This window comes from Thunnus albacares, chromosome 23, assembly GCF_914725855.1.
Source record: "Thunnus albacares chromosome 23, fThuAlb1.1, whole genome shotgun sequence".
Classification (NCBI taxonomy): Eukaryota; Metazoa; Chordata; class Actinopteri; order Scombriformes; family Scombridae; genus Thunnus; species Thunnus albacares.
Window position 1 is genome coordinate 10,859,862 of NC_058128.1, and position 27,255 is coordinate 10,887,116.

At 40.1% G+C, this 27,255-nt stretch overlaps 1 protein-coding gene across 1 annotated transcript in view; it reads left to right on the forward strand.

Moving 5' to 3' along the window:
• Positions 1-1,399: 1,399 nt before the first annotated feature.
• Positions 1,400-27,255, forward strand: part of tmtc2a (transmembrane O-mannosyltransferase targeting cadherins 2a) — a 60,835-nt gene continuing 34,979 nt past the window's right edge. Inside the window, exon 1 of the mRNA XM_044343439.1 lies at positions 1,400-1,833. Coding sequence (XP_044199374.1) covers positions 1,751-1,833 — 83 coding nt within the window. The 5' untranslated portion in view covers positions 1,400-1,750. The remainder of the gene's footprint in view (positions 1,834-27,255) is intronic.

Sequence of the window (27,255 nt, forward strand, 5' to 3'; positions counted from 1 at the left end):
CTCTAACCTCGGCCTGCGACGCTCCGTCACTGTCTCACCCGTTGTCAGTCCGTGCCCTTACGCTCTATACGTCCCTCTCCAACCATCTGTTTTTTCTTTCTCCACTGCTCTACGCTGGATTTATCCTCATGGAGCCCCAACTGTGGGGACAGGCTTCGGTCCAGCTGGTAGTCAGCGGGACCAGGCTGCACGTTTCAAAACTGACGTCCATGTGCGTCCTCGCCATAGGGTGAGGTAAAGAAGTTCATCAATCACACCTACCTCACCAGCTCTCGCTCTCCTTGAGATGGAGGGGGAAGGGGGGGTTGGTGTATAGAAAATGAAGAAATATTTGAAATCTGGGGTTAGAAGGGGATAATGTGATACCTACAGCAGCACTTTAGCATATAAAAGTGCTTAATGCATTCACCAGTTGTCTGCCTTTCTCATGTTATGTTGGCTAATATTTGAGTAAGTTGTGGATTTGTAAGGGCGATAATTCAAAATCTAACATCAAGGTATGCTTTATAGCTCAGCTGATGTATAACTTAAAGTGATTGTCTGCAATGTCCCTCTATCTGCAGGAGGATGCTGTATAAATATAAAGAAAAGTTCTGGAAAGTTATGAATATTATTATTATTACTACAGCCAACTACTCTGTTGGTATATAATAGGAATAACTGTAATACTACAGATATCATGTGAAGCCTGGCACATCCATAAAGTATGATAAGGTTCATATTTTGTTACAGTTGGCTTCTTTTTCTAAATAGGTACCTTTATATACAACATACATTTACGAAATCTTCCTGATGATGTCTTAATTCACAGATGAACTGTTAATCATTCAATCAATATAATCCATACAATATTCATGTACAATTTTCTATAAGGTAGAGGTCCTAACTTCTGTTTTCTAATTCAAGATGACATCCTCCTTAAAGTCCTGCAGAACAGGACAGAAAATAGACCTTAAACTCTCTTCTTTAGATATATTTTCAATGTCATAATAAATGCATATATTTTATTTATTAGGTAATAAATCAGTTTTTGGGGGCTTTGTACCTCCTCCTAAACTTGATATTTGTTTGATGATAACTTGTGCAAGTAAATAAAACTCAAAAGTCACAATTGTTTAATGTACATTTATGTCTCTGCATTATATGGCCCACCATAAAAAATAGGACACCATAAAGGTCATTAAACGTTAATTGGGCTTTTAAATGACTTTTGCAAGGATGACTCAGTTCTGTTGCAATTAAATAAAAATGAAATGTTAGCATATAAACGTTGGACTTTGATATACATTTTCATGCCTGACTTGTTTTACATGCTTCTTATCATCAGTAACACATAAAAACAGTGTTACTTATTCCCAACCTTTTTTTCCTCCAGTGCTGAGCCAAGTGCGCATGCTCGGCCTCCCTGAAAACCACATGCGTCTCCCAGCTCTGCTCTCTCCGGTGCCAAGGCAGAGAGATGCGCACACTGAGGACACCGCAGCACAGAAATGCGCACTGCTCCGAGCCGGACCCGGCGATAGCTTCACCTCCCGGCACCCCTGACCCGTCTCTCAACACAATGGGTTAGAGGGAATATGACAAACTTTGACACACTTTGCATGTCATGGGAAATGCCCTGCGTCGTCTGGAGAGCTGTGCTGCCGAGCGGCTGAATTACGAGCACAATAACACACAGACTTGAGAGAAAGCGGGACCCGATTTCAGTCATTTCTATCCCAGTTCCTTCTCCCACTTGGGCTTTTGAGAGATGATCACGGAGCTGGTGTGCACCGCCGTGGCTGTGGGTCTCTATCTGAACACGCTGGACGCAGATTTCTGCTACGATGACAGGTAGGTTTCGCCCACAGAGCGCAGTAGCGCTGCTGCCAACATCAACCCCCCCCCTCCCGCCGCTCCAACACTTGTCATCTCCTCTTGTTACCTCCGCACGGAAGCGGAGGGGGGACGGGTCGTTGCGCCTGCCCGCCTGTTTGTTTGCATGCATGTGCTATTGTCCGTAGCCTGTAATAAATCACTGCTCATTTGCAGGCTGTAGTGAAAGGCATAAAGATAGGGATCGGAAATAGGAAAGTACTTAAACCTAAACGCTAAAATTGTAGAAATATTACCAACATATGGTGTATTTCTGTAACTTGCACTATGCTTTGCTGCTAATTGAATTTATTGATTTATTTCACTTGATTTCATGGCTTGCCCCTGATATTGTGCATATAACCATATGCCTCCAAGGATCAACACTGTGTTCAGATTACAAAGAAACGTTATTTTTAAAATGATGATTGACATGGATAAAAAAAAGTCCACACAGCCACATGGTTGATCTCCACAGTAAGTAACAGTTAGAGGAGTTCAACATGTTGTGTGAGCAGTTTTGGTCCAATCCCGTGCTGCGCACATGAAGTGGCTCAGATGCTCTTTGTGTTGATGAAGCACTCATGCCTGTTATAACAATGCCCTGCACCCCGGGGGAATAAAGCTCATTTAAAGCGGAGAGTTTAATTTTGCAAACAGCTGAATAAACATGTCAACACCATCATGCTGTTCAGGGGTTTTCAGAGAAAACCTTTCCTGCCCTGATGGGTGGAGGTAGGAGGAGGTGGACAAAACATGAGTTGAAGTATGATGATCGTCATGAGGAGAAAAAAACAAAACAGTTTTACTAACAAAAATCAATTTGTCCTTTAAAAAATACACTTTTAGCTGCAACTAACAATTAAATTCATGGTCCTTATATGTGTTGTTTATTTTCTCCTTTAATTGATTAATGTTTAGTCTATAAAATGTTAGAAAACAGTGTCCTGAGTTTAACCACCAATCTAAAACCCAAAGATATTTAGTTTGAAATGATATAAAACAGTGTAAAGCAGCAAATCCTCATATTGGAGAGACTCCAATTAGGGAATATTTGGCATCAGCTATCACAATAGTTGCCAATTATTTTTCTGTTTCTGTTTCTGTTTCAGTCTTAAAACATATTTCTCTTACACAAAAGTTTATTTATTCTTTTTTTCTTTCAAATGTTTGCATTTTTCTGATAAAATGATCCACACTTTCATCTCTCTTGGCCTGTGAACATCCTTAAAATGAAAGAATCTAAAAAGCTAAAATCATTGTTTTGTTGAACTGCCTGCAGATTATGTTCAGACTCAGACCATATAACCCCTGTGTTGAAGGGTCACATGTAGACAATTTTTCATCTTAGGGTGTCACAAGCCAAAAAGGTTGGAATCACTGTGTTTGAATCTGTTAATTATGGGGAAAAAAACATTCAACACATGAATAAGATAAGATTAGATGATTTATCGTCTGATTCTACTGAAATTGTGTTACAAGCCTGCTCTGTTTCATATACAGTTTTTCAGGTGAGTGTGTCTGTCATACATCTGTGCTCATGAGAATAATTTCCCTTCATGTAAATGCTCAGTAGCTGGTTGCACCACAGCTGGGCTCCTTTTAAAACAAGAACTAGACAGGTAGTTCTTCATTGTTTCTGAAATACTGCATGTAGGCATAAGGGGGCTTTGGCTCCTGCAACAGTCCTGTCGAAACTGATATTAATTAGACTTCCATTATCAAGTATTAAATCACTAGGTGATATGCAAGGTATGTGGTGGATTTCTCTGTGGATTAAAAGAATGAGCAGACAGTGAACAGGTTGCCTCCCTTTCGTCCAGTATGCTCAGTCAGTGGTTGCTGTCTGGCGAGCATCTCCAGACACCCCTTAAAGGTCAAAGATCCCCCCACTTTACTTTTCAGCACCATCAGTGACCCCTGTGTGTTATGTGTGTGTGAGCAAGACAAATTGTGTGGAGATGAATAAGGAGGAGCCATAGCGGAGAAACAGCTCCGTAGAAATGAGCTCCGTATGCCGTCTCCAGTTACATCACACCTTGCCAAGTATTCCAGTAAAGCGCCCGGCGGTTGGTCATCCATCAGCCTCGTCTGTACATGTGACCGTGACACCGCGAGGTTGTCAAAAAGCCCTCCGGTGACAGATTACCTGTAGTGCTGCCCCGCCGGCTCCTGCGTACGCCCGCACTCCATCCCCTCAGTGAAAGTTCAGTATCCACCGACGCTGTGTATCTATCAAAGTCACGATGGTAACTTACACTCTGGGGAACAGACACTGGTGTTTTGGTTCAGCGCTCTCAGATGGAGGAGGCTGAATACCAATCAGATGTCTGATGTTCCCCTGGTCGTTCATCAAACAGCGTCCTCTCTCGGGGTCAAGAGTCGTGTGCTCCCTGTCTCCTCCCTTGTGGATTAGAGGAGAGTTATGAGCAGAAGGTTAAGGCAAGAGGAAGACCGAAGTGGAGGAGAGTCGGACTAATCATTCTGGCTTGGTGTTGTCCAAAAAGACTGTTGTGGTTGTCAACAAATTTGTTTTTCTTCTACTTCATCCTAATTTGCTTTTCTCGGCTGCTTTCTTTTGAGCTTAGACGATCTTATCTGACTTTTCCCCTCCGTAATCGAATTCTTGTTGCTTGTCACATGCAGTTCTTAATATCCTAGACGAGATGGCGAAGCAGATAATTCTTCTGTGTCCAGGCAATCCAACTTGTGGGGATGTTCTGGCCGGTCTCTGCTTTTTCAATCATGTCAAGTGTTTTTCCTGGGCACTGCTCAGGGCCTGGCCAAGCACTCTCTTGGCCAATGCTAATCCCAATGAAAAGCCTCTGCGTGTGAAATGAGTAAGTTTTACGGGAGCTGGGAGAGGACTTGAGCCAGACCATTTTTCATTTGGGGAAAAATATCAAGACGTGATCTTGCTGGTTTACAGTACTGCTTTTCTTGGGTTTAGCCAAGTCTAAAGGCAACTGTGATCGGAGACCTTTTATCGTATTTTAAACAAGCTATTCACAGTGCTGATATGTTCATGTTTGGACCGGCTTTTAGATTGATTGCTTGAGAGCTGTAGTAATAGATTGGAAAATATGTTTATCATAACCTCTGAACCCTCCTTTGAATACTCATCATCAAGGCTCTTGACAGGTTAACAAATGAGGCTCTGCATGATGCCGACATTTCAATGATAACACTTTTGACAAATGGACCAAGTGATAGATGTCTTTACTAGGAAGACTAGGACATTATTGAGTAGAAACCAAAAGCAAGGACAAGAGGTAAAGATGGTGGCAATGTGAAACGGAATGCATCCTTAGTGGCTTTCAGCATTCAGAGTTGTGTATCCTGAAACATCTGTGACCCCAATGGCGTCACAGTCCCTGTGCGCAACTCAGAAATGCATTATGGTCCCTCGGGGAATTGCAGTAAAAACATCTTCCCTCCTTGTTTGAGGAGAGCAAAACAATTTCATCTCTTGGTGAAGGGGTTTGGAGGGGTTGGTTGGTTTGGATTTCACTGACTGGCACATTCTCTCTATAGTATAAGCGCTGAAATTCTGTTTCACTCTCTATCTTGAATATCCTTACTGTTAAAAGCTGAAAATGTTTGTCCCAACGCACAAATAAAATGCCAAATAACACAGAGGTGACACAGAGTAGTGACTCAAGGGAAGCGCCGCAATGAAGACAGAAAATTACAGTCTGTCGGTTGCAACATCTGTTACTTCTCTAGCTCGGTTTCTGAGGTTGACCGATAAATGCATCAATATGGGATTGTCTTTAAGGAGGTGCCCTTTGATCACAGTTCAAACCATAGTGCTTTGACTTGAAGTGCTAATGAATTGGCTTTATGTATGGTAATGGTCCACAGATTGTTTAACCCATGGAACACCTATAAATAAGAAAATATCTCTTAAGAAATATAGAGAACATAAAACAAACAATATGAAATGAAAAGAAGTGTAAGAAAAACCTGCTTTTCTTGCTTCTGTCTTATTGCCATGTATGTCAACCAACAATTTTCCACACATATGAATCTAAACTGTATGTAGCAAGTATGTGGAAGTATGCTCAGTTAAAATAAGGACTGATAATTACTGTTTCAGGAATGTCCATGTGCTTCTATCAACAGACACCAAGATAAGAGAAGCATTCAATTCAATCAGTTTACTGGAGGAGATCAATTTCAAGTACAGTGTTTCTGGTTGTTTCTTTGCTATAGTGTTGTCACAATACTAAAATTATGACTTTGGTAACAATACCTGTCTAAATATCTCAATAAACATCATGAAACATCAGGAAAAGTAATGCAATAATAGATGACACAACATGGGACTTAAAATTCTTTGTTTTTTTGCATTATTTAAAAAATATATATATTTTGACAGTTTAAATGCAAGCTACGACAGATAAACTCAGCTACTGTTTTGTTCAATCTTGTTGCATCTTTTGAATCTTTATCATACTTTCTGTGGTTTTCAAACATAGCTGGAAGGAAAGGCTGCCTCAACTGGGTGGTTGCCGATTCTTCTGGCATCTGTTTCTGTCTGAAACATTATACAAATGTTTCAATACCTTATTAGTTCAATTTGATAGCCTATGTAGATTGTAAACTACTTTTGAGAGAGCCTGTTCTCATTAATTGTCATATTTAAATCTAATTTGACTAAACAGAAAAGTAGACAATGCGTTCAATAGAGCTCAGACCTCCCCCAAGGTGTATTGAGTTATTAGTGTTTGGTCTACTTTAGTGCACTACTGTAGTGTGCAGGCTAATAATGCTGGGTTTGAGCTTCATCACCATGAAGTGCCAGACTTACAGTTAATGTCAATGTTTATTATTTTCATGCTTAATAAAATTACAGTTTATGTGCTGTTAAGTGTTTTCTTGTTTGTTTGTTTTTTTATACATGCAGGTATGTTTTTGACAGTGAGTACATTTACAACATTAATAATTGGATTATTATGAATAATTAGATCATGGTCATAGTATTATTAAAGCCTTTACTTGGTAAGCAGTAATCTGATATTCCCTATATTGATGATTTCTTTGATGGTAACTTTATATTTGCATCCAGATGTCACTTATTAAACAGTGTCATGACTCAGTACACCGCCTTGGCAGAGGTCTGTGCTCTACTGAGCACATCTAGTAATAGAAATAATTATTGACAGAAATATACATTCCATGATTACTATTACCAGTATTGACTGAGTATAAATTGATCATTTATAACTGGTATTGTTGATCTGCATACTTGTGAACGCCTGATTTTTAGCAGCTTGCAAGTTATGGTAAAGTTAACGTTACCAGTGTGAACGCTGCGTTTGCATATATATCATGTCACAAAATAAATCACACTCATTTCACTTATATTTGAGAGCATGTGATTATGTTATCTATCACATTCGCTAACCTGTTGGTCTTTGAATTCCTTGAACAGGTCAGCATGTCTGTTAGTGAGATGCTTTGCCAAGTTGGATGTGTTGGCTCTCTTGGTCTGTGTAGGTTTAAAACATCTTTTACAGACAGGCCTTGTGGTGTCCGTGCGCTTGTCCTGACTGTCGGCTATGTAAGCAAAATAACGCCATATTTCGCTCTGCGTGACTACTTTATCGACAAGCCGTGGATGGTCGGTAAGAGCACTTGTGCTTGCAGCCATGTTTCTTGCTCTGTCACCATGAAAGCTGCAGCGTGAGTGAAAAAAAAAAACAATTGGCGTGGCCACTATGCCTGCAGGGAGTGAAGCAGCAGAGCGCTGCACACTTACTCACTGCCCCGCTGTTGCACCGGCTCTTATTAAAACACTGTCATTCTTAAAGTATTGGTACTAATAAAATGGGATATAGTACCGTTTTTAACGGCACGGTATTGCAATACTTTCCTAGTATCGGTATATCATGCAACACTACTTTGCTACAGGCTATACTTGTATCATGACGAATGTTGGGCGAGTTAGAGAAGTTCAGAAATGTTACTGTTACATGTGTCCTCACGATGAAGCTGCAGGGTGAACACACCTTCCAATTCCAAACAGTAAGCTAGTTTACCAGTTATCTAGCCTGCTTAGAAGACTAAGTAGACAAAAAAGAATCTAGCCTCCAAAGACTATTTTGGAGTTACCAGAAAGCGTATTTTTTATCTTTTGGCAGAGGCTAGCCTCCTTTACCCATCTCTAGCTGCAGTGCCAAGCTAACATGTCCCAGATCAGTCAATGAACACTCAGAGACCAAACTGATATCAAGCCTCTATCCAACTCCTGGTAAGACAAGAAACAAGTCAACAACCCCAAAATGTAATAAACAGAGTGGTACAGCGATTAGTAACTGTAATGTAATTACTGAATATCCCTCAAACTACATGTTACTGATAAAAATAGGCTAATCAGATTGCTGCAACATGAGATACACTTTCATTTTCCCCTATTACGGTACCATTACCTGACAGAATGACTACAAAAAGGTTGTAATATTACTTTTTTCAGCTTAATGTTCAAGTAGTACATTTGATGCGTGCATTTGATTGTGTTCTAACAAAATAACCCAAACCATCTTTGAATCATCTCTGTTTTTGATAACTGCTCATAATTGTTATCTCTTATGGGTTGGCACTCTCAAGGCCCACTGTAAATGTTGCCAAGAATCCTTGTGCCTCTAGTGGAATAATTATCTAAAACATGTGCCCTAGTTGTGTTGAGGCTGTTTAAGTTACAGTGTGTGCTTGGAGCAGATAAATATTGAGGGAAGATGTAGGCTAATGAAATGAGTGAGCAAAATGTCTTTGACTGAGTTGTGTGTGCAGTAAGTAATATGTCTGAGGTGAAAAAGCTTGTGTCTGTCAGGAGGAATTTTCACTGTAAGTGTTTCAGAAATGAGTAACACTGCCTAAAGACAAGTAGAGAATTAAAGTGAACCATGTGGTGAGGATAACTAATGAAAAAGTGTTTATGAATAGTAATTTGAGATGGTTTTGAGGTGGGAGGCTTTTAACTAGATTTGCGTACATAAAGGATTATGTGTTTTCTAGGAGAAACAGGCAAATCTCATGAAAAGTGTGGTTTGGTGATGTGTCGCCATCTTATGCAGTATCCCAGTATATTTAAGCATTAACATATGTTTTTATTCATTGTCCATAAAATGGTTTTTGCTATTGATGTCTTGTTTTTGCAATCCATAACCTCTTCAGATTTGGGGGTGGAGGGGTTGGACTATCAGTCAAACAATAGGAGGGGCAAAGAGTCTCATCTTGATTACTAGCAGATTTAATTCACGTAAGCTTGTGGTCAACTGCAGATATTGTGGCTTTGAAAATGCTTTAAAGCCACAAATGAGGGCTTGAGGAATCCAGCACTGTATGTTGAATGGGGTGAATTAGATTTTCTCTTTGGGTTTATAATGATGTCCGATTCAATGTTCAAGGAATGAAATGGCATTAGTTGTGCTGAAGACAGATGATGAAATGTTAAAGCCCATCTTCTTGTTCTGGGATGTGCTCCAGCTTTTAGAATCCTTAAAGGGGCAGGAAAAACAGTCTTCTGGCAAACAGAACCGCAAAAAATGGCTTGTTCTTCATAATGAAAGTGTAGTGAGGCATACACAAGGCAGGCTTTGTTTTATCAGCAACAGTTTATGAAAGTTCTCGTTCTGCACAGTTCTAAAGGTCTGCCAACTTGAACTTCTGAATCTTCGTGAACTCGCTAAAGACTTTAGTTTTCCTCTCAGTCAGCGTCCCTGCTGCTTGTCATCTTCAGTGATGCAGAGGGTGGAGTGGGGAGCCATAATTTGATTTGAGACATCTTCTTTCATAACACTGATCATTTGTTCATTTCAAATTGTCAGATTATCCGAAAACATACCAGCCAAATGGTGAGAGTTGAGAGGAGTTGCTGTCCAAGGTTACTTCACACAAAAAGCAAATATAACCCCTTGATTTTGTGTGTTTTTTCATTGCTTTTAAGATTAGTTTCATTTGTTTGTCTAGTTACATATGATTAACTCTGGCTGTAACATTGTGTGCCAGTCATCCAAAGATGTAAACCTTGTTTTAGTAAAGCTAAAGTCTTCTAGGTACGGGCAATAAATATGTCCAGAAAGCAGCATAATGTTAATTTATACCTGCTTTAAGATGATTTTTATTAATTGTACTATTTCATACTACCCTTGCCTCTGGACCCACTACACATACATGGAGAAGAGATGGGCTTGTTTATTTTTAGGTTGTCCCTCCTTGTCCCATTGAGTTCAAGCCATGCATGAGGCTGGTTTAGGCTGCTGCTAACCTTTGGCTGGCCCTTTTGCTTCGAAGGCTGCAGCCGACCCGCCCGTCTGCCAAGACATGACCGCCAAACCTCAGTCCCACGACCCTCCCTGTACACACTATATGTGGATCCCAAAACACTGGTATCCACGGAAAACCAGGCTTACAAATTTGCCAGTGCCCTTTAAGAGTCTCATGCCAAAGCTGTACATTTGTCATATAACACCCATGCTAGATTTGGGAGGATGAAATCCTCAGAACTGCAGATAAAGTTATCTGGCCAACTGCATGCATGTTCATAAAGCTCTTCACTAACTGAGATCCTTCATAACTATGCTCAGCAGCATGGGGTTGAATTTCTACCACAGTGCACTAAACTATCTTTGTAAGCAAAGCACCTTTTTGTGGCATGAGATTACACTTAGAAGCTGGCATCCACTTTCCCTCTTTAAACTACAAGGTGGACTTCTAAAACAAGTTACAGCAGTTGGGACGTAATACAAAACCAAACCCAATCTGGGGATCACACGAGTCCCAAGCAGTTACCCTGTCTACCTTTTGTAATCAATAGCCATTGAGTCTCAACTTTCAGCGACTGTGGAGTTTTGTAGCCCAGAACAGCTGTCAGAACAGAAAATCAAACGTGTTTTTTTGCTACACTTGACAAAGCGCTCATATTTCACTACGGTCTGCATCAGCTCTGACTGTGAATAGCACTCTAAAGTGAGTTCTGACTTTCATCATCCAGCTCCTCAGAATATGAAGGGGTCTGCTTGTGGAGGTGTGCATGTTTTTCATATGCACTGACAGCCCTTCCTGGGTGATGGTGAAGCTGTCAGTAGTTAATGGTGTAAATGATCTGGTTGATGGAGCGGGCTTGGCACTCATGCCTTTGGTTGATATGATCTGTGAGCTGTGCATGCATGTTTTTTTTTGGTTTTTTTGAGTTGGTGGAAGGCTGTGCTGCAGTAGGTGGTAGCTGAGAAGGCTTGACGGTATTAAAGGCAACGTCTGACATGTCTGACAAGGGAAGGAATCTCCGCAAATCATTCAACTTTAAGATCAAACTGGTGCCTCAACAGATTTGTGACGCTGTTGTGTTTGCTTAGGCTGAACATAAAGTAATAGTTTGACAAAAATATGTTTATTTGCTTTTTTGCCTAAACTTAGATGATAAAATTTATACCACTGTCATTTGTTGTGCTAACAACAGAACTAGAGCCTGGACACAATTATCTTACCTCAGCCTAAAGACTGGAAGCAGGAAGAAACTCTCGCTGGCAACTAGCGAAAACTGCAAGTCACTGAACCTAACCGCTGGTTGCCAAGAAATAGTTCCAGCTGTAACTCCCTGTAAACCTGTTTGCTTACAGATTAAAAAGGCAAGGTACAGCCTGTTAATTAGTGAGCTTCAGAGGTGCTGGTATTTTTTAACTTTGGACAGAGCCGGGATAGCTGCCCCCTGCTTCCAGTCTTTATGCTAAGCTAAGCTAATTGACTCCTAGCCCTAGCTCCATAGTTTATGCACAGACATGAGTGTTATATTGATCTTCTCATCTAACTTTCAGTAAGAAAGCAAATAAGAGAAATGGTGAACACTTCATTTAACCTTGCTAATGCTTACCATATTCAAAGATTTGCAAATGAGGTCCCCAATCCAAGCTAGAGCCTTTCAGAGTCGTTGAACTCAGTTGGTAAACACATAATAGTTGTTAAGAGATGTGCTTTACTAACATTTTGAGCTGCCTGCTGTTACATCACCTGAAGCAATAACTTTTCCTCCTGAAGATGAAGCGAGAAATAAATGTTTATGTGCTGCAAAAGTGTTTTTTTGTTTGACAAATACCTAAAATATGAAAAAAAAAAAAAATAGTGCCATGCAAGCTGTGATGAAACTCCCATTCATCTCAGCATGGGATACTGAGACTGCTGCACCTTAATTATAATTCTAAGTGCCAGGCGCTTCACAAAACCAATAGAGATTCATTAGCTCGGCAACCTTGGCACTGAACCCTAGCTGAGCACTGCACACACTCTTTCCATCTTCATGCATGGCTACACCAGCTAACTCTTGTAAAATATACTAATATGCATAAGGCTTTGTGGGTCAGAAGAGGGCCAACTGTAGAGTACCCAGTGTGTGGGGGGGGAAATCGGTTTGTGCTTCTCACCTCATAAAAACCTGAGGGGTAGATTGAGAGAGTTGGTGTGGAGGACTTGAGGGATTTAAGGTTCAAGGGAGATCAGATGACGGCCCCACTACCTTTACTCAAGGGTGCAGTTATAGTGTTTGGTATTGTGATGTTGGAGGAGTGATGTGATTGCGGTGAAGTGTGATACAGTTGGTATTTGTTTGCCTTCAATGCCTTTGTAGCATGATATCAGACACTTTCTAAAGGAATATGCTGAAAGAGAACCTTTAGGAGGTCATTGTGAAAGTATAGTGAGGGATTTAAGATTGATATGCAGTCATTTATCTCTGAATTTATGACTTTATTTGTATGTCTCAAAAAAAGTTTCAGATATCTGTGTTCATCTGTCCAAATTCTGTTCACACTTACTAGATTAATAACTGTTGAGAAGACGTGCGTATTTCATTCCCACTCTGATGATTTACTCAGAGGAGGGAAATAGCCATTCTCCTTTTCCTGTTTCCTCCTTAGTGCCTAAAAAGGAAAGAACCACATTAGATATTATGGACGGAGGAAGTGTTGAGGTCTCATTGTGGCACTGTGGAAGGATATTCGTAAGGGTGATGACACATGTTGTGTTATGAAGGGAGCGGATAGTGATTAAGCTAGATTGTTCAAAATAGAAGGAATTTGCCATTGTGGTTGAAAAAAGTGCTGTTTTGTTAAAAACTGAGCGATCTGGTTTTGTCAGCTGTTTTGAGTTGGAATGCAGATTGTAATTTCCTGTTTCACCATATAGCCATAGTTTGGGGTTTTGTGGTACATAATTTCCTGCCCAATTGAAAAACCGATTCACTCAGGTCTGGCTCCACTGGAAGGTCATTATTTTGTGTTTGGAACCATAAAGCACATCATCCTTCAAACTAACTATCCTCCGTAATTATCTAGACAGGGCTGGGAAACAATTAAGCCAATTTTCCCATTTTGATTCCTCATCATTCCTCATTCCAGCATCGTTCAATAGACTGCTTACCCGTCTCACGGAGGGGAGCTGGCTCATTTCTGCACAGCTAGTCTCACGATGAGATCAGTGGCTGGTTTCACAGGTACCCGGAGCCTGCTGGAGATAAGGTGAATCACTGTTTAAGTAAACATGGCAGTTCTGACTGCGAGCAACCCATAGTGGAAAGCAACCTTGACAAATGGGAGAAATCTGCATTTGATAATGGCTGTTTTCCCGCCTCAGTCAGCCTGAGATAAACCAGCCACCATATTTATCTTTCTACAGAATGTAATTTGTCTCAAACCATCATTTTGATATTCATGGATCAATGGCAAGGGGAAAAGCTGTATGCAGTGTTTTTGGTGCTTTCATGATGAGATATGACAACATTGTAATTTATTTTTGATGTATTTTTGGAGTATCTACCACACCACATAGTTTTATCTCCTTCACAGTTTACCCTTTAATTTATTATTTTCATCTTTTAATCTGGTGCTCTGTACTGAAGGTCACTGAATTATGCATGTTTTGCTTTTGATAAGAACACAGCCAGTTTGTATAAGCTCTGTGGTACATTTTCACTTTCATTTTGGCAAGAAACGCGCAGCAGGGTGCTAGCACTATGTCAATACTTTGATTAGTTGCCCCCTGCCTAAAAGACACTCAGTATCCAAGGCGATCAATCATTCTTTTTCATGTGAATTTGAGCTAAGGAAACCTCCAAAGGCACTGCCAGGTCGTAGATATGTATCTTTGCTCTGTAGACACAGTCAGATTGGAGGTCACCACAGAGTGAGACGGTGCGAGCTCATCCACCTCGCTGTGTGCATTTCATCAAAAAATCTACAGACATTTTCCCCTAAGGTTCACTCATTACCGTGATACCACATCCAGTCAATCCATTACCGTGGTGACTGACAATGACAATTTAATCTTCACTCAGTGGTACTGCTGTAATTTTCCCGCAATGACCAGCACTGATATCATTATCAGCACAAGAAACATACCATGTGATGTCTCTGTTGCAAGCTGGAAAGATGCTTTTTCCGAGAAGTGAAATGCACTCACACACAGATAAAGAGATGCATGCTTATCTTTTTGTTTTGTTATGCAGCTGCAAAACTGGAGCTAAACATCGTGTCAGTCCTTTATATATGTGGAAACGAGAGGGAAGTGTTCAGTTTCGTCCCATCAGTGCTCTCTATAGTTGTGATTTATATATATATATTGAATAACAAAAAGAACAACTTGGCTACAATCACATACAAATGTCATGACGTTGTAGTATGACATCATGTCTGCTTGCCCCTTCAGTCCATCTCAGAAAGGAATATTGTTCTTTTATGATGTTATACGATGCGTTTTATGGTTTCATAATGGAGTTTCCTGCAGCATTTTAAACAGGGCCATATATTATGGAAGCCTGTTGATAGTTTGACAAACTTGGATTATATTAAACCTCCTAGGGGAAGTGCATCTGACATATTTTATTATTTCCTTGGATTCTGTTGCTCTCAGAATTTATAGGCTATAATTATTCATGCTTGCCTTTGGCCCATTGATAGGATCTGTACAGTATTGCTCAGGTGTATTTGAGCTGAATGAAAATGTGGCCGAAGTTTGAGTACCTTTGAACCACTTCAGCCAACTTTTGCCTTGTCCTACGTTAAGGGTCAAATGGATGGGGTTTGTACTTTTTGGGATGACTTCATTGGTTCCAATGTGAAAGTCGAGTTCAGGCAAATGGCTTCCTTGTACCAGCCGTGTTCGACAGATCACAGATCAGAATTTGAAAAGATCTTAGATAATTAGCACAGTTCCTTGAAAAGAAGACAGATTTGGTTTGGGTTGGCCCCTGTGGTACCCCTCTATAGCTGCTGTTTCTCTCCCGCTAATGCTGGAATGTGACAACTGGTCACAGCAGAAGAAAGGAGGGCCTATTCCGGATTGGATACAGTGCTGTACGGTCTGTTAGTGCGGCATACTTGCACATTACAAATGCTGCATGTGAATCTGACTGCTGAAAGCTGTCAAAGCAGAAAAAAAACCTCAGTCCTGCAGAATGTGACACTGCTGTGTTTTCTGTACAACTTCCAGCCATTCTTTACATACAATATACAGGCAGAAATCCTCTACATTCTCAAAATAGCTGCATTTTTTAATTTGTGATGGGATTACGAACCAATTCTGGTGGAGCATTAAAGTGATTTTTTTTTCTCATCAGAGACAGAAGGCTTTTGAGCAGAAACAGAATGCTGCTTTGTTCCTCCAGCTGCTCCCTTGGCAGAACTGCAATGCTCAGATCCTCCACTGGCTCCGTGATTTGTCATCAGCAATTAGAGTTGTCCTCATTATAATCTCCACAACAGATCAAAAGTGATCTGGTTTCTCAAAGGGACACTGAAGTTTCAACAGAAGTTTTGTCTCCATGGAACACACCTGTACCCCAAAGGGACTCGTCATATCTGCATTTGATTAGCCTTCAGCGAAAATACTCTTCATTCCTGGACGCTACTTTATAGCAGAGCAGGTTTCAGGGGAGTACAACAGTTCAGTAATTCAAATTCCAACTGTGCAGACTACAGAAAAGGAACTTTTTATCTTGGTAGCGGAGAGTAGATCCAGGTAGACATTGCCAAGGTCTGCCATGCTGTTGATTCTTGTGAATATATGATAGTGGGCCTGCGCTACCAGAGGGTTTAGAGGGTATTGAGAGGTATTTTTGTGAGTTGACTGTGACCCCACCTGGAGTGCAGAGTGTGTGTGTGTAAATTTAAGCATATGTATATACAAATTATACAGCTGGACTGAGGTGAAAAGTGAGCAGGGAACATTGGCAGTCCTTTCTAAGCCGCGACTCTTAACGACCCATCAACGCTCATCTATTCCCTATTGAGAAAAAAATCAATGCCAGGCGCTGGATTTGTCCCCGGTATTCAAGCCCCCCATTTTAATTCAAGTGTGCGCGGGGGCGGGGGGGCTTCCATAATGTTGAGTCTAGGTGGCTGGAGGTGCACGTTTTTATAGGTCACTGTGCCAATACCTGCAGCTCTTTGGAAGTAGGCCAGTGGAATTGATTGTAGGAAGCAGAAGGTAAAGTGAATTAAAGAGGTACGGGAAAAGGGATTGCACCTGGTGCTAAAAAAAGACATGATCACGTGCAGGTGAGTAACCCTGGCAGAATATTTGGACAGAAAAATGATCACCCATTAGGCCTTTTTCCAGAAATCAAGTGTTAACAAATGAGAGGTAACACAGAGTTAGTTTGAATTCATTTTAATGCAACCCATGTAGCCTAATCTTATACTATGGCTGTGTCCAAAATCACACCCTATTTACCATATAGTGCACTATAATTTATTGTCAAACATTTTATTTGACTGTCTGACAGAGTGTGAAATGTATATACACTATAGTTCCCTCAAAAATTTCAATTCCAAGAATTCTGGCATGTACGTTACTTTACGCTAACAATCCTACAACTCATTTATAGATGTGAAAATCACACTGAGCTGACACTGCTTCCACAAAACTCAATTTACTGTCACTATAGAGTAAACTAGTGTCCATTATATTGGTGAAGAGTGAATAAGTGAATGATTTTTGACACAATATGTCGCAGAATTAAGTTTTCATTTGTGGTGGAAGCTAATGTTACTGTAAGGCAGTGGCAGTGTGATATTTTACAAAAGTCAACAAACCTTTATCCACAGTTTTTCCATTTTTGGTGTTGAATCCAAAATTCTTCCTCACATTACTTCTTAGATGCTTTGGTATCTGATGTTCAGCACTGCACTCTATTTTTCTTCATTTAGCATTAGCAAAGAAAACAACATTAGCCTAGTTTACCGACAGGGCAACAGGGTCAAACAAACACTTTAGGAACGTCCCTTGCTGGATTACAAACCACAGCCTTTTGGCTGATATACACTGTTTAATTCAAAAACACCCTTTCAAACTGAATATTTATTTTTTCCCCAAGTGGTAGGTGGAATTTTGAATCAAAAGTGATAGGTCTTTTGCATATTGTAAGTACATGGTACAATTGGAGAGAAGCAAATTAAGATCCCTGTAAAATAGCAGAGCGCTGCTTGAATTGCTGCAGAAGCAACAATGTTGTATTTGCAGTAGCGAGCTGAGATACAGCAACATCTGTCTGGTATTTTAATTCATATCCCCAGCCTGTACACAGCCGTGATTTATGTATTGTTTGGCTTAGTCAGAGAACAGCACTCAGTCCGTTTTTAATCAAGCATCACATTTATCACCGTGGATACAGGCAACGCGGGGAGACCACCCTAATTACCCGTCCATAGTCAGACGCTGTAATTAACTGCTGGGACCATACTGATGCAGAATTTGGACAGACTGATTGGCTGATCATTTGTTTTCTTGTAACACGCTGGAGGTGGTATTCTGGCTGGATCCCACCGGTGGAATGGATGGATGGCGGGTGTTAAAGTTGGCCACTGTTTCACTGATAAGCTCTGGATGTGTGTGAAAGCCAAGGATTTTAAAAACCCTATAAAACTCTCAGCATCCAATGCTCCTGGACATTGGCTCATTTAAATGTGTTTCTCACTGTGAATGCTGTTGGGCACAGGACCATACTGAAGGCATATGGCAGATTTATTGGGTGACACATACTTAGATACCTATAAATTTTACATTAAGGACTCCTATCTCAATGTATATGGGAGAAACAAAACTGTATGAAACAACCTCTTCATATAGGAGTAGTTTCATGGAGTTCCTGGTGGTCTTTGGGGTGTTCATGGAGGTGTGAAATTGTAATTTGCTGTTGAACCTAACTGTTACCCTCCCCCAAACCTCGGTCTCAACTTGTTTTTCAATTTGATTGCATTCATGCATTTTGCTTTTTTTTAAAAGTACAAATATGCTATGTGGCAGGTCTACCTGCAAGCTTGCTTGGACAAATTGCTGTTCTCCAAGGACAAACAGACTTACTGTGAGTCTGCAGTTGTGTTGAAAGTTGTCATGTTCATCATATAAAAACTCAATTAATATCACAGCTTTTTTGAGGTGTGAAGTTTTACCCCCTTAAATCCTAACCCAGTCCTTTCCTTCACTGCATCTGCTCGATTTATGCCCTAGGGAAGAGTATAGCATTAGTTTTATTAGCCATTGATTTCCCATAGCCTTCCCTTGGTGAGGCAGAAGATTCATCACAGCCTTTTATTGACATCATCAGTCAGAGAACGCTGTGGTGGACTCGCTCTCCTTTTTAGCTGAGGTGGCAGTGGTGGCATTCTTGTCAGACCACCTCTATTTTGTGGTACCAGCTAATGGGAAGTTATCAATCAATCACTGAGATGGAGATAAAGACTTGACAATCAATCTGCTGAAAAATAGCTGAGGGAGTCGCACTCTGTATGACTGGGTTCATAATTTTTTAACCACAAGAACTGTAGTGTATATTGATATGGCTCATTAAAGGAATAGTTCGATATTTTGGGAAAAGGCGCTTTTTCACTCTCTTGCTGAAAATTAGATGAGATGATTGATACCACTCTCATGTCTGTATGTTAGATTAGACTGGTAGCAGGGAAAACTGCAACTATTGTGAAAAGCTAATTCCCTGCACCACAACTTGTCAGTTTTACATTTCTGTTTGTATACAGATTAATTTAATGAGATAAACTGTGTTCATTAATGAGCTTTAGAGGTGTTGTTAGGCATATTTGTGAACTTTGGACAGAGGCAACCTGCTTCCAGTCTTAAGCTAAGCTAAGCTAAGCTAATTGCCTCCTGGCTCTAGTTCCATGTTTAACGGACAGAACTGAGAGTTGTATTAGTCGGCAAAAAAAGCAAATCAGTATATTTCCTAAAACGTCAAACTATTACTTCAAGTGCTTGATATATCCATACAAAACAAAGTGTATGAATGTTGTTTTGCATATTGAGATTTGGGTTTTCTGGCAACAGGAATTCTTGTAATGTTGTCAACTTGTATCGACAGAAGTTGAATTGTGCAAAATTTTTAGATAGACAGTATCTAATTGAAGCAGTCATGATATTTGAAAGTTCAGAAATGGGGGTCCAAAAATATTACAAATTCAAAATACAGTACTTCATATATTTTAGACCACTCTCCATTCACCGATTGGTCAGGCTTCCAGCTGCCAAACTCAACTGGCTTGAGTTGATGCTTTTTAGAAACACAACTTGCAAGATTTAGGTTGGCTTAGTTGGTCAATGTTTTATGTTGACTCAGGGAACATAAAAACCGGCATAAATGTCATTCTTTTCCCAGTCAGCATTTATTTAAAGTCATGGTCAAAGTCATGGTCTGTTTAAGTACACACCACACATCCACGTTAGGTACAATGAGTCGACCCTGGCCTATTTGGAGTTAGCTGTTCTGCTAATCAGGAAACCAGCTTCACAAGGAACATGAAAGCAAGTCTGTGGCCTGACAAAAGAAAGAGAGCCAACTTCCTGACGCTTAGCTGAGACCGTTTCAGCCTCTTTGAAGCTGAGGGCCCCGGAAGCAATCTGTTTCTCCTGATTGGCTGCTTGGACTGACTGAGGACGCAGAGGAGACTTTATCTTAATCAGGTATGAATTGACTGTTGGGCCTGCGTGGTGATGAAGTTAAAACAGCTGGATTTCACTAAAGTACAGCAATTAAATTCATGAATACTTATACTTATTATTGGTTTGAGGCCAAATATTGATGTGAGTAGACCATAACAATGTTTGATTACAAATCCTCAGTCTTTCATCAAGTTAAAATATGCAGCTTTGCCTTTTTGGAGCATTAGTAGGACTGTCCAAAGAGTAATTTATTTCTGTATTAATAAGTCTGTGTGTCACTCCTCCCCAATGTACATAGGATGTTAAATTGTGTTAGAGCTGCAACGATCAGTTGATTAATCAGCAACTATCTTCATAACAGATTAATTGCTTTGAGTCATCTGTTAAGAAAAAATGCTAAAAGTCTCATACTCTTGCTTCTTAAATGTTAATATTTTCTGGCTTCTTTAGTCCTCTGTGATAGTAAACTGTATATTGTTGGGTTGTGGACTGTTGGTCAGGACCTCTACATTGCTGCCCACTTCAGCCAGTTGGAGAAACAGTTGACCGATCAGAGTTTTGTAGATGGGAATAAAACTGTTGATGTCATCCTCCTGCATAGCTAGCTAGCTGCCTAGCTACACTGATGAAAGATCAAACAAAAATTCAACAAAAATGCCTATAAGTGTCGATGAGATAGGCGCAGCTGCACAAGTTATTGTAAGATGATGACTTACAGAATAACCACCGAAACTCAATCGTTTCTTAGCTTGTCCTAAAAAACATTAAATTAACGGTTTCTAGCAACCTCTACCACATCTCTGTTAACTCTGTTAAATGAGATGGAATGGGATGTATAGATCACTTACTTTTGATTGGGACAAAATAAACCCCCCCCTCAATAAAGCATTGGTTGAAATGAACATGTCACACAATGAATGAAGTGAAATGGAATGGCAAATCCATGGGTGGAAAACACAGAAGTTACCTTATTAAACACTTCCTTAGTAAGGATTGCTCATAGTAAACATCATATATGGTCATTGCCCGGATCTTTGAGCAACAAATAAAATACATGTAAAAACTGGTTTTGTGCTGTATAAGCTGCAGCTGTTTAGAAAAATATACAGTATGTCTAAAATAGATTGCTTTGTGTAATTTGCTGTGCTTTCACACTAATGTCTGCATGAAGAGTTAAAATAAGTCATTAAATTGGCCTATTAATTCCTCCAAACTTCTTGCTGGTTATTTTGCACCCCTGGGAGAATGCTGGGAGCTGCAGGATGGGCTATTTTTAATCAATGAAAAGATAGATCCACCGAACTGAGCAGGAGAGGGAAAAAAAATGTAGGTTAGTGCCTTGAATACAAAGTACGTTTCATCCTCTGTGTCTCAGGTTTATTCTCAGTAATATATATATATAAAAAAAGATGAAAATCTTGCCAGTTTTTTTCCCCTTCTCTTTCTCATGTCACCAGTGCCCAGCTATGTTGAACACTATCCAACAGCAGTTTATCACTGTTCACACAGACATTTCAAATGATGGAAAGAAACAAATAATTGCATCTGAGCTGGGCATAAAACCTGCCAAATTAATGTCCATTTTTTTCCTGACACACCAGGAAAGGGACGAGCCTCTGCAAAGCTAAGCATAAATCTTTCACAACTAGGCCACTGGCAGTATGACAGAGTTTTATGAATGCTATCTGGACATTTATGCATTTTTCCTCTCCTCCCATATTCGTGCCAGTTTGGCGTGGGACGGAGTGTGGGAAAGTAGTGGTGCCACTTTTGCTAGGGGTATTGTTCTGCCAGTGGTGTCGTTGATGTATGATGTTTGAATACACCCTTAATGCTCACTTCCTGACCTAGCAGATATACAAACTAAACAGATACAAAGTGTTGATAAAAATATTTTATTGGCGTCTTTATGCAGTGTCTGCGTCTGTAAGTCGCCTAGAACCATTTAGTGAGGAGGAGAACTACATTTTAAACAGGAGAAAGTTCCGTTGGTTGGAAGAACAGAGATTAACACATGAAGGTCTCTTACTCCTCCTCAACATCTTACTCTTTCATCATCATCATCATTATCATCTCCCACCTGCTGTCCTGCAGTGGCCACATACTGGCAGGATTATAGCGGCTCATAATCAGCCAATGAATGAATCACTCAGGCCCAGCCAGCTAGCGTAATAGCTTCACGCATGATTGTTCAACCTTGCACTGTGATGGATGGGCACTAAGATAAAAAAAGAAAAACAAAAGAAACCAGATCACCATCGCCACGTGTTCAGTTGCCTCATGTGGTGCAGTACAATACACTCCCTACTGGAATGACCATTGAGGTGAAATTCATGGGATTTTTATTCCTAGCCAGCTGTGGCGTTCACTGGGAACAAAGCCATGAACAGTGTTTTCCTGCCAACTGCAACACGGCATGGATCTAGGACACTATATTGTATAGATTACAGATTTTGTCACTCTACATGCGCAGTATGAGTGCGGCACCTTGAGCGTGCACACACACACACACACACACACACACACACACACACACACACGACCTTTAATCAGATTATTCTATGACCCCTGACCTCTGTGCATGTCTCAGAAACCCTATGCACTCTATGATCACTTTCTAATCCCTTTAGCATTGGATTAACATGGAGGTGATCTGGACCCTGACACCCACCCACTCATATACACTCTCTCTCCCTCCACCTCTCTTTTAATACACTGCTGCTTATCCCACTGCTAGTGCTTGTGAGTACTGAATCTAAATGAAGATGAAATCAATAATTGGTAGCAGATGAGATGTGAGCCATCCCCCCCCTTTCCGATGCTGATTGTTTTGAGAACTCAGAAAAACTGAGTAAAATCAATCTCCTATATTTATTGTCAATAAATCAAGCGTCGAGCATTTGTTATGGACTTTTGCATGACAAGTCCTAATTAATGCTTTCTTGCAGATTACAAAGATAAACCAGGAAGTACAGAGAAAATATACTGATGGAAGGCTTTAGATAACTTCTCCACTCTTCATTGTGTCCCTTTATTCGTCTGGGTTATTCCTTTGTAATAACATCTGCAGATAATGTCTAATAATGTGATAAATGTCCATCACAATTTCCTATAAAACCCAAAGTGATGTCTTCAAATGTCTTATGTCTGACTAACAGCTCAAAAACTTCAGAATAAAATATATTCAGATTGCAGTTATATAAAACAGAGAAAATCAGCAAATCCTCTCATTTGAGAAGCAGGGACCAAAGAACATTTGGTGTTTTTGCTCGGAAAAAAAAGACTTAAATGATTAATTGATTATCAAAATAGTTACCATTAGTTTTCTGCTGACCAACTGATCACCTAAACGACTAATTGTTTCATCTCTAGACTAATTTTCTTCACCGATGTATTGTGATCCTTATGTTTGTGCAGTGTAAAGGATCCTACCAGGAGCTGTTTAGGGATTTCTCAGACAAAAATGACTAATTATTAGAGGTTTAACCGATTTAGGGCTTTAGAATCTGCTTGTTTCAGTGACAGCCAGTCACAAATTGACACAAAAACCCCTAAATTTAGACCAAAATTCTCACAATAGTAAGACAGAAATGACAGAGAATGAACCGGCTGGCTTGACATTGTAAGTGCCACTTTTCAACGAAGTTTAAAAAAGAAAATTGTGACTAGAATTCGCTGCTGTGTCACCGTCTGTAAAGGGACCTTAACTCTGTTTTGACAATCCTCTGTAACTCTTCTCGATGCACTAGAATGTTTTTGCAGATAAACGATGATTCAATCAGATTTTACCTGCCAAAGGTGGCTGCTATGTAATCATATTCTTCCTCAGTGGCTCCACTTCAGTATATTTGCTGCTGCGCTGCTGTGATACAGATTTGTTTTTTCTCCTTAGTATGGAGGATTTTTCTTCTCACAGAGTCTTAGTCATCTGCGTTCCTGTTACTCCTGCACAAAGCCAGCAGCATCAGTGGTGTGTTTACTTCAGCGGTGCGCCAGCCCTAGATTAGCATTGTGTGAATAGGCCTGTCTGCCGCAGCTCTCGGTCTGTGTGCTTAATTAACACTCAGATTGCAGAGTAAGGGGATGGAAATTTAATAGATCTTGGCCAGACAAGGACAGACTAAAAAGCGCTTGGTACCAGAAGGAGAGCAGACGCAGTTAAGGGAAATGGTAAAGATAAAAAGACAGACATGAGCAGAGAGGAACAAAAGTAAAGTGAAGGGAGGAAGATGGATGGACAAGATGGGGGGATAAAATGATGTTAACTTCATAAGTGCTAGAAATTAGGATAAAAGAATGGATGTCGACTGGGAGTGGGTTGCTACTGTATAAAAAAAAACATTATGGAATCAAATAGAATAAAAAAAGGGAAGTGAACAAAGAAGTGATGATATGCATGAAATAATGTCCAGGCCTGTATCCATTAGCAGTGCTGTTTTTACGATGATTGGCTTATCCATCTCATTACTGCTATCAGGGAGCAATAGGATGCACTCTGCAACAAAAGGTTGTAATTCAGCCAGTCCTGATTACATTAAGTGAAGGCAGTTTATATTGCAGATGTTTATTAGAGTGGAGTGGGTTGGCTAGTGTACATGCTGCAGACAGACAGGCTGGCTGACAGCCCAAATATTTAAAATAGACTCAAGTGCGGTGTTTTGCAATGCCGTTAATATTGCTGCTCTGGTAATAAAACACAAAAAGTGAGCATTTAAACTATAAGGTAGGTTTATTCAATGAGACAGACTGTAATGTACTGTGTGTGTGTTTGTGCGCAAACATGTCATCGTGAATCTGTAAACGGAACTTTACGAATTAAGGAAACGAGCAACTTTGCAATTAAGGAAACGAGACGTTTTATAGAATGACGTTTCTGGTGATTCAAGTTTCTGGCTGAGAGAGAGTTAAGATCTCCCCCGTGGCCTCTCTGCCTCATGAGAGTTGATTAGGGGGGTAATCACCGGGGCAGGGATGACTGAAACTGAAGCTGGAGTGTTGGGTAAATAACTTAATGCATTTGGTTAAGAGGCCAAGGAGATTTTATTGGAAGAGTGCAATAATGTTCTGCAGTAATGTCCACAGAAAGAGACATTTACATCCAACACAGATGCACTTGAGTATACTCTAGTGTGTTAAAGAGCACTCTGAAATACTCAGAATTTATGAAATCAGGATATCTTCAAGGACTGCATGGTAATGCAATTGATGTATCATGTGTTGCTGGTATTCTGATTTGAATTACCACAATGAATGAGTGTTTTTTTACTGTCTATAGTTGTTTAGAATTGGCTTCAGATATGTGTAAATGGGTCTGCTTGCATGTGGATAGGATTTGTATCTGTACTTTTGGTTACAACATCTGTATATTGTTTTTCTCAGATTTAATATTAAGAAGATGTTAAATAAGGAAACAGGGACACACCTACAGTTCTGTATCTGACCAGAGGTGTGACACCTGCAGGTGATGAACTGATTGTTGGTGACAGTTTGAAAAAAAAAAAAATCCTGAAGCTACATGACTGCTACACACTGAAGAAGACATTTAACTCCATATGCTGAACATAGAGACTGAAAAACTGAATTAAAGGATATGTTTGGCAATTTTCTTTTTACAGTAGTTGGTTTAGAAATGGCTCCAAAGACTAATAACAGTGATTACATTTTCAGTTTCAGTAGAGACTGTGTGGGAACTTGTTTCTGTTTACAGTGCTTCACTAGCTTGTTGTGGTACATATCACAACCTCTTGACTTTTTGCTACACTCTATATAAACACAATGCAAACAGCTGCAAAATTTTGTTGATTCTATTCCCCACTTGATAAAGGAAATCAAAAAGAGATTATAGGTTTTACCTCACCTGTGTACAGAAAATAATAGTAATAAACTGTATTTATACGGGCCCATTCTTATAATAAAATGCAGCTCAAAGTGCTTTACAAGAGAAACAATAGAAATCAGTAACACAGGTATTAAAAACGGGAGGCACAAGGAACGCAATGTACAAATAAAAAAACAATAAAATCCTAAAGAGATTTTAAAAAATAGGATAATACTAGTAAGAAAAACAAGTTCATTATGGTAAAAACAATCTTAAGATATAAAAAGTATAAAACAAGTATGAGAAATATAAAAGAACTATCAAGTAATAAAAATATATATTTTTTTAAAAAGGTGGAATTAAGTAAAAGCAAGATCATAAAAATAAGTTTTGAGCTGTTTTTTTTAAAACTATCAACAGAGGTTGCTTGTCTTATTTGCAATGGGAGTTTGTTCCTAACCTTTGGTGCATAATAACAAAAAGCTGCTTCACCATACTTTTTGCAACTCGTTTTTGACACATTGAGCAAGCCAGCACTAAACGACCTAAGGGAGCAGTTTGCAGCATACTCAGATAAGCAATCAGAGAAGTATGAAGTTATTAAACCATTTAGGGCTTATAAACAAGTAAAAGAGTTTAAAAATCAATCCTCAGTGTTACAGTAGCCAGTGTAATGACGCTAGAACTGGTGTTATATGTTCTCTTTTCTTGGTTTTTGTTCAAATTCTGGCTGCTGCAAATGTCAGTCTGTCCCTTTTATATTTTGCACATTTAATACGTTTTGGCTTACTGTCACTAAAAGAGGCCGATAGTGAGCATCTCTAGGCAGCTACAGCTCATGAAAAAGAAAATCACTGGTGGTGAGATCACTGTTGGGGAGGCAGTGGAGAGCTGCATTTGCATATTGAAAAGACACATACCCAAACACTGAAAGAAGGCCAATTTTCTCGACACTAAAAGCAGTGGACAGGTGAAAGAAGACCTCACCCCCCACCACAAATGGACCCCAGCCCCCTGCCCCCAAAAAAATCCTACCCACTAATGTCTCTTTTCAGCCTCTGATGGAAATCCCCCCAATTTTACACCCCCTCCCCATAAAAAAAGAAGAAAATTGAAAAGACCAAACCCGTCCTGTACTTTGAGGATTGTGAATAGAGTGCCCCGCCGCCTGCCTGCCTGCCTGCCTGCCTGCCTGCCTGCCTGCCTGCCTGCCTGCCCCACATACGGCGGCTGAATACAAAAGACCCGCTCTGTAAGAGCAATCACTACGGGAGACCACTCTATCTGCACCCGCTGCAGCGACAGGCCTCAATGAAGCCATCACACAACTCTCACACATGTGCACGCACTGGCAAAACACAAAAAAAAACCAGACACCCTGCATGTAACTGTTTATTTCTTGAGCCCTCAAAGGCACAAGCGTGCGCGCGCAAACACCAGCACTTACAGCCCACTCCCAAATCTTCATGGCTAATGCATTCTTTTCATCCTCCAGCGCCAGGCAGGAACAGGGAGGGAGATGAGTGGTTGGTGCTGATTTGAATATTTAAATTATTTATCACCGGAGTGTATTGAGACCCGAGACATGGCAAGGGACACGAGGGGAACTGGGTGAGGTTGTATCTAGCCATGTTTGGATT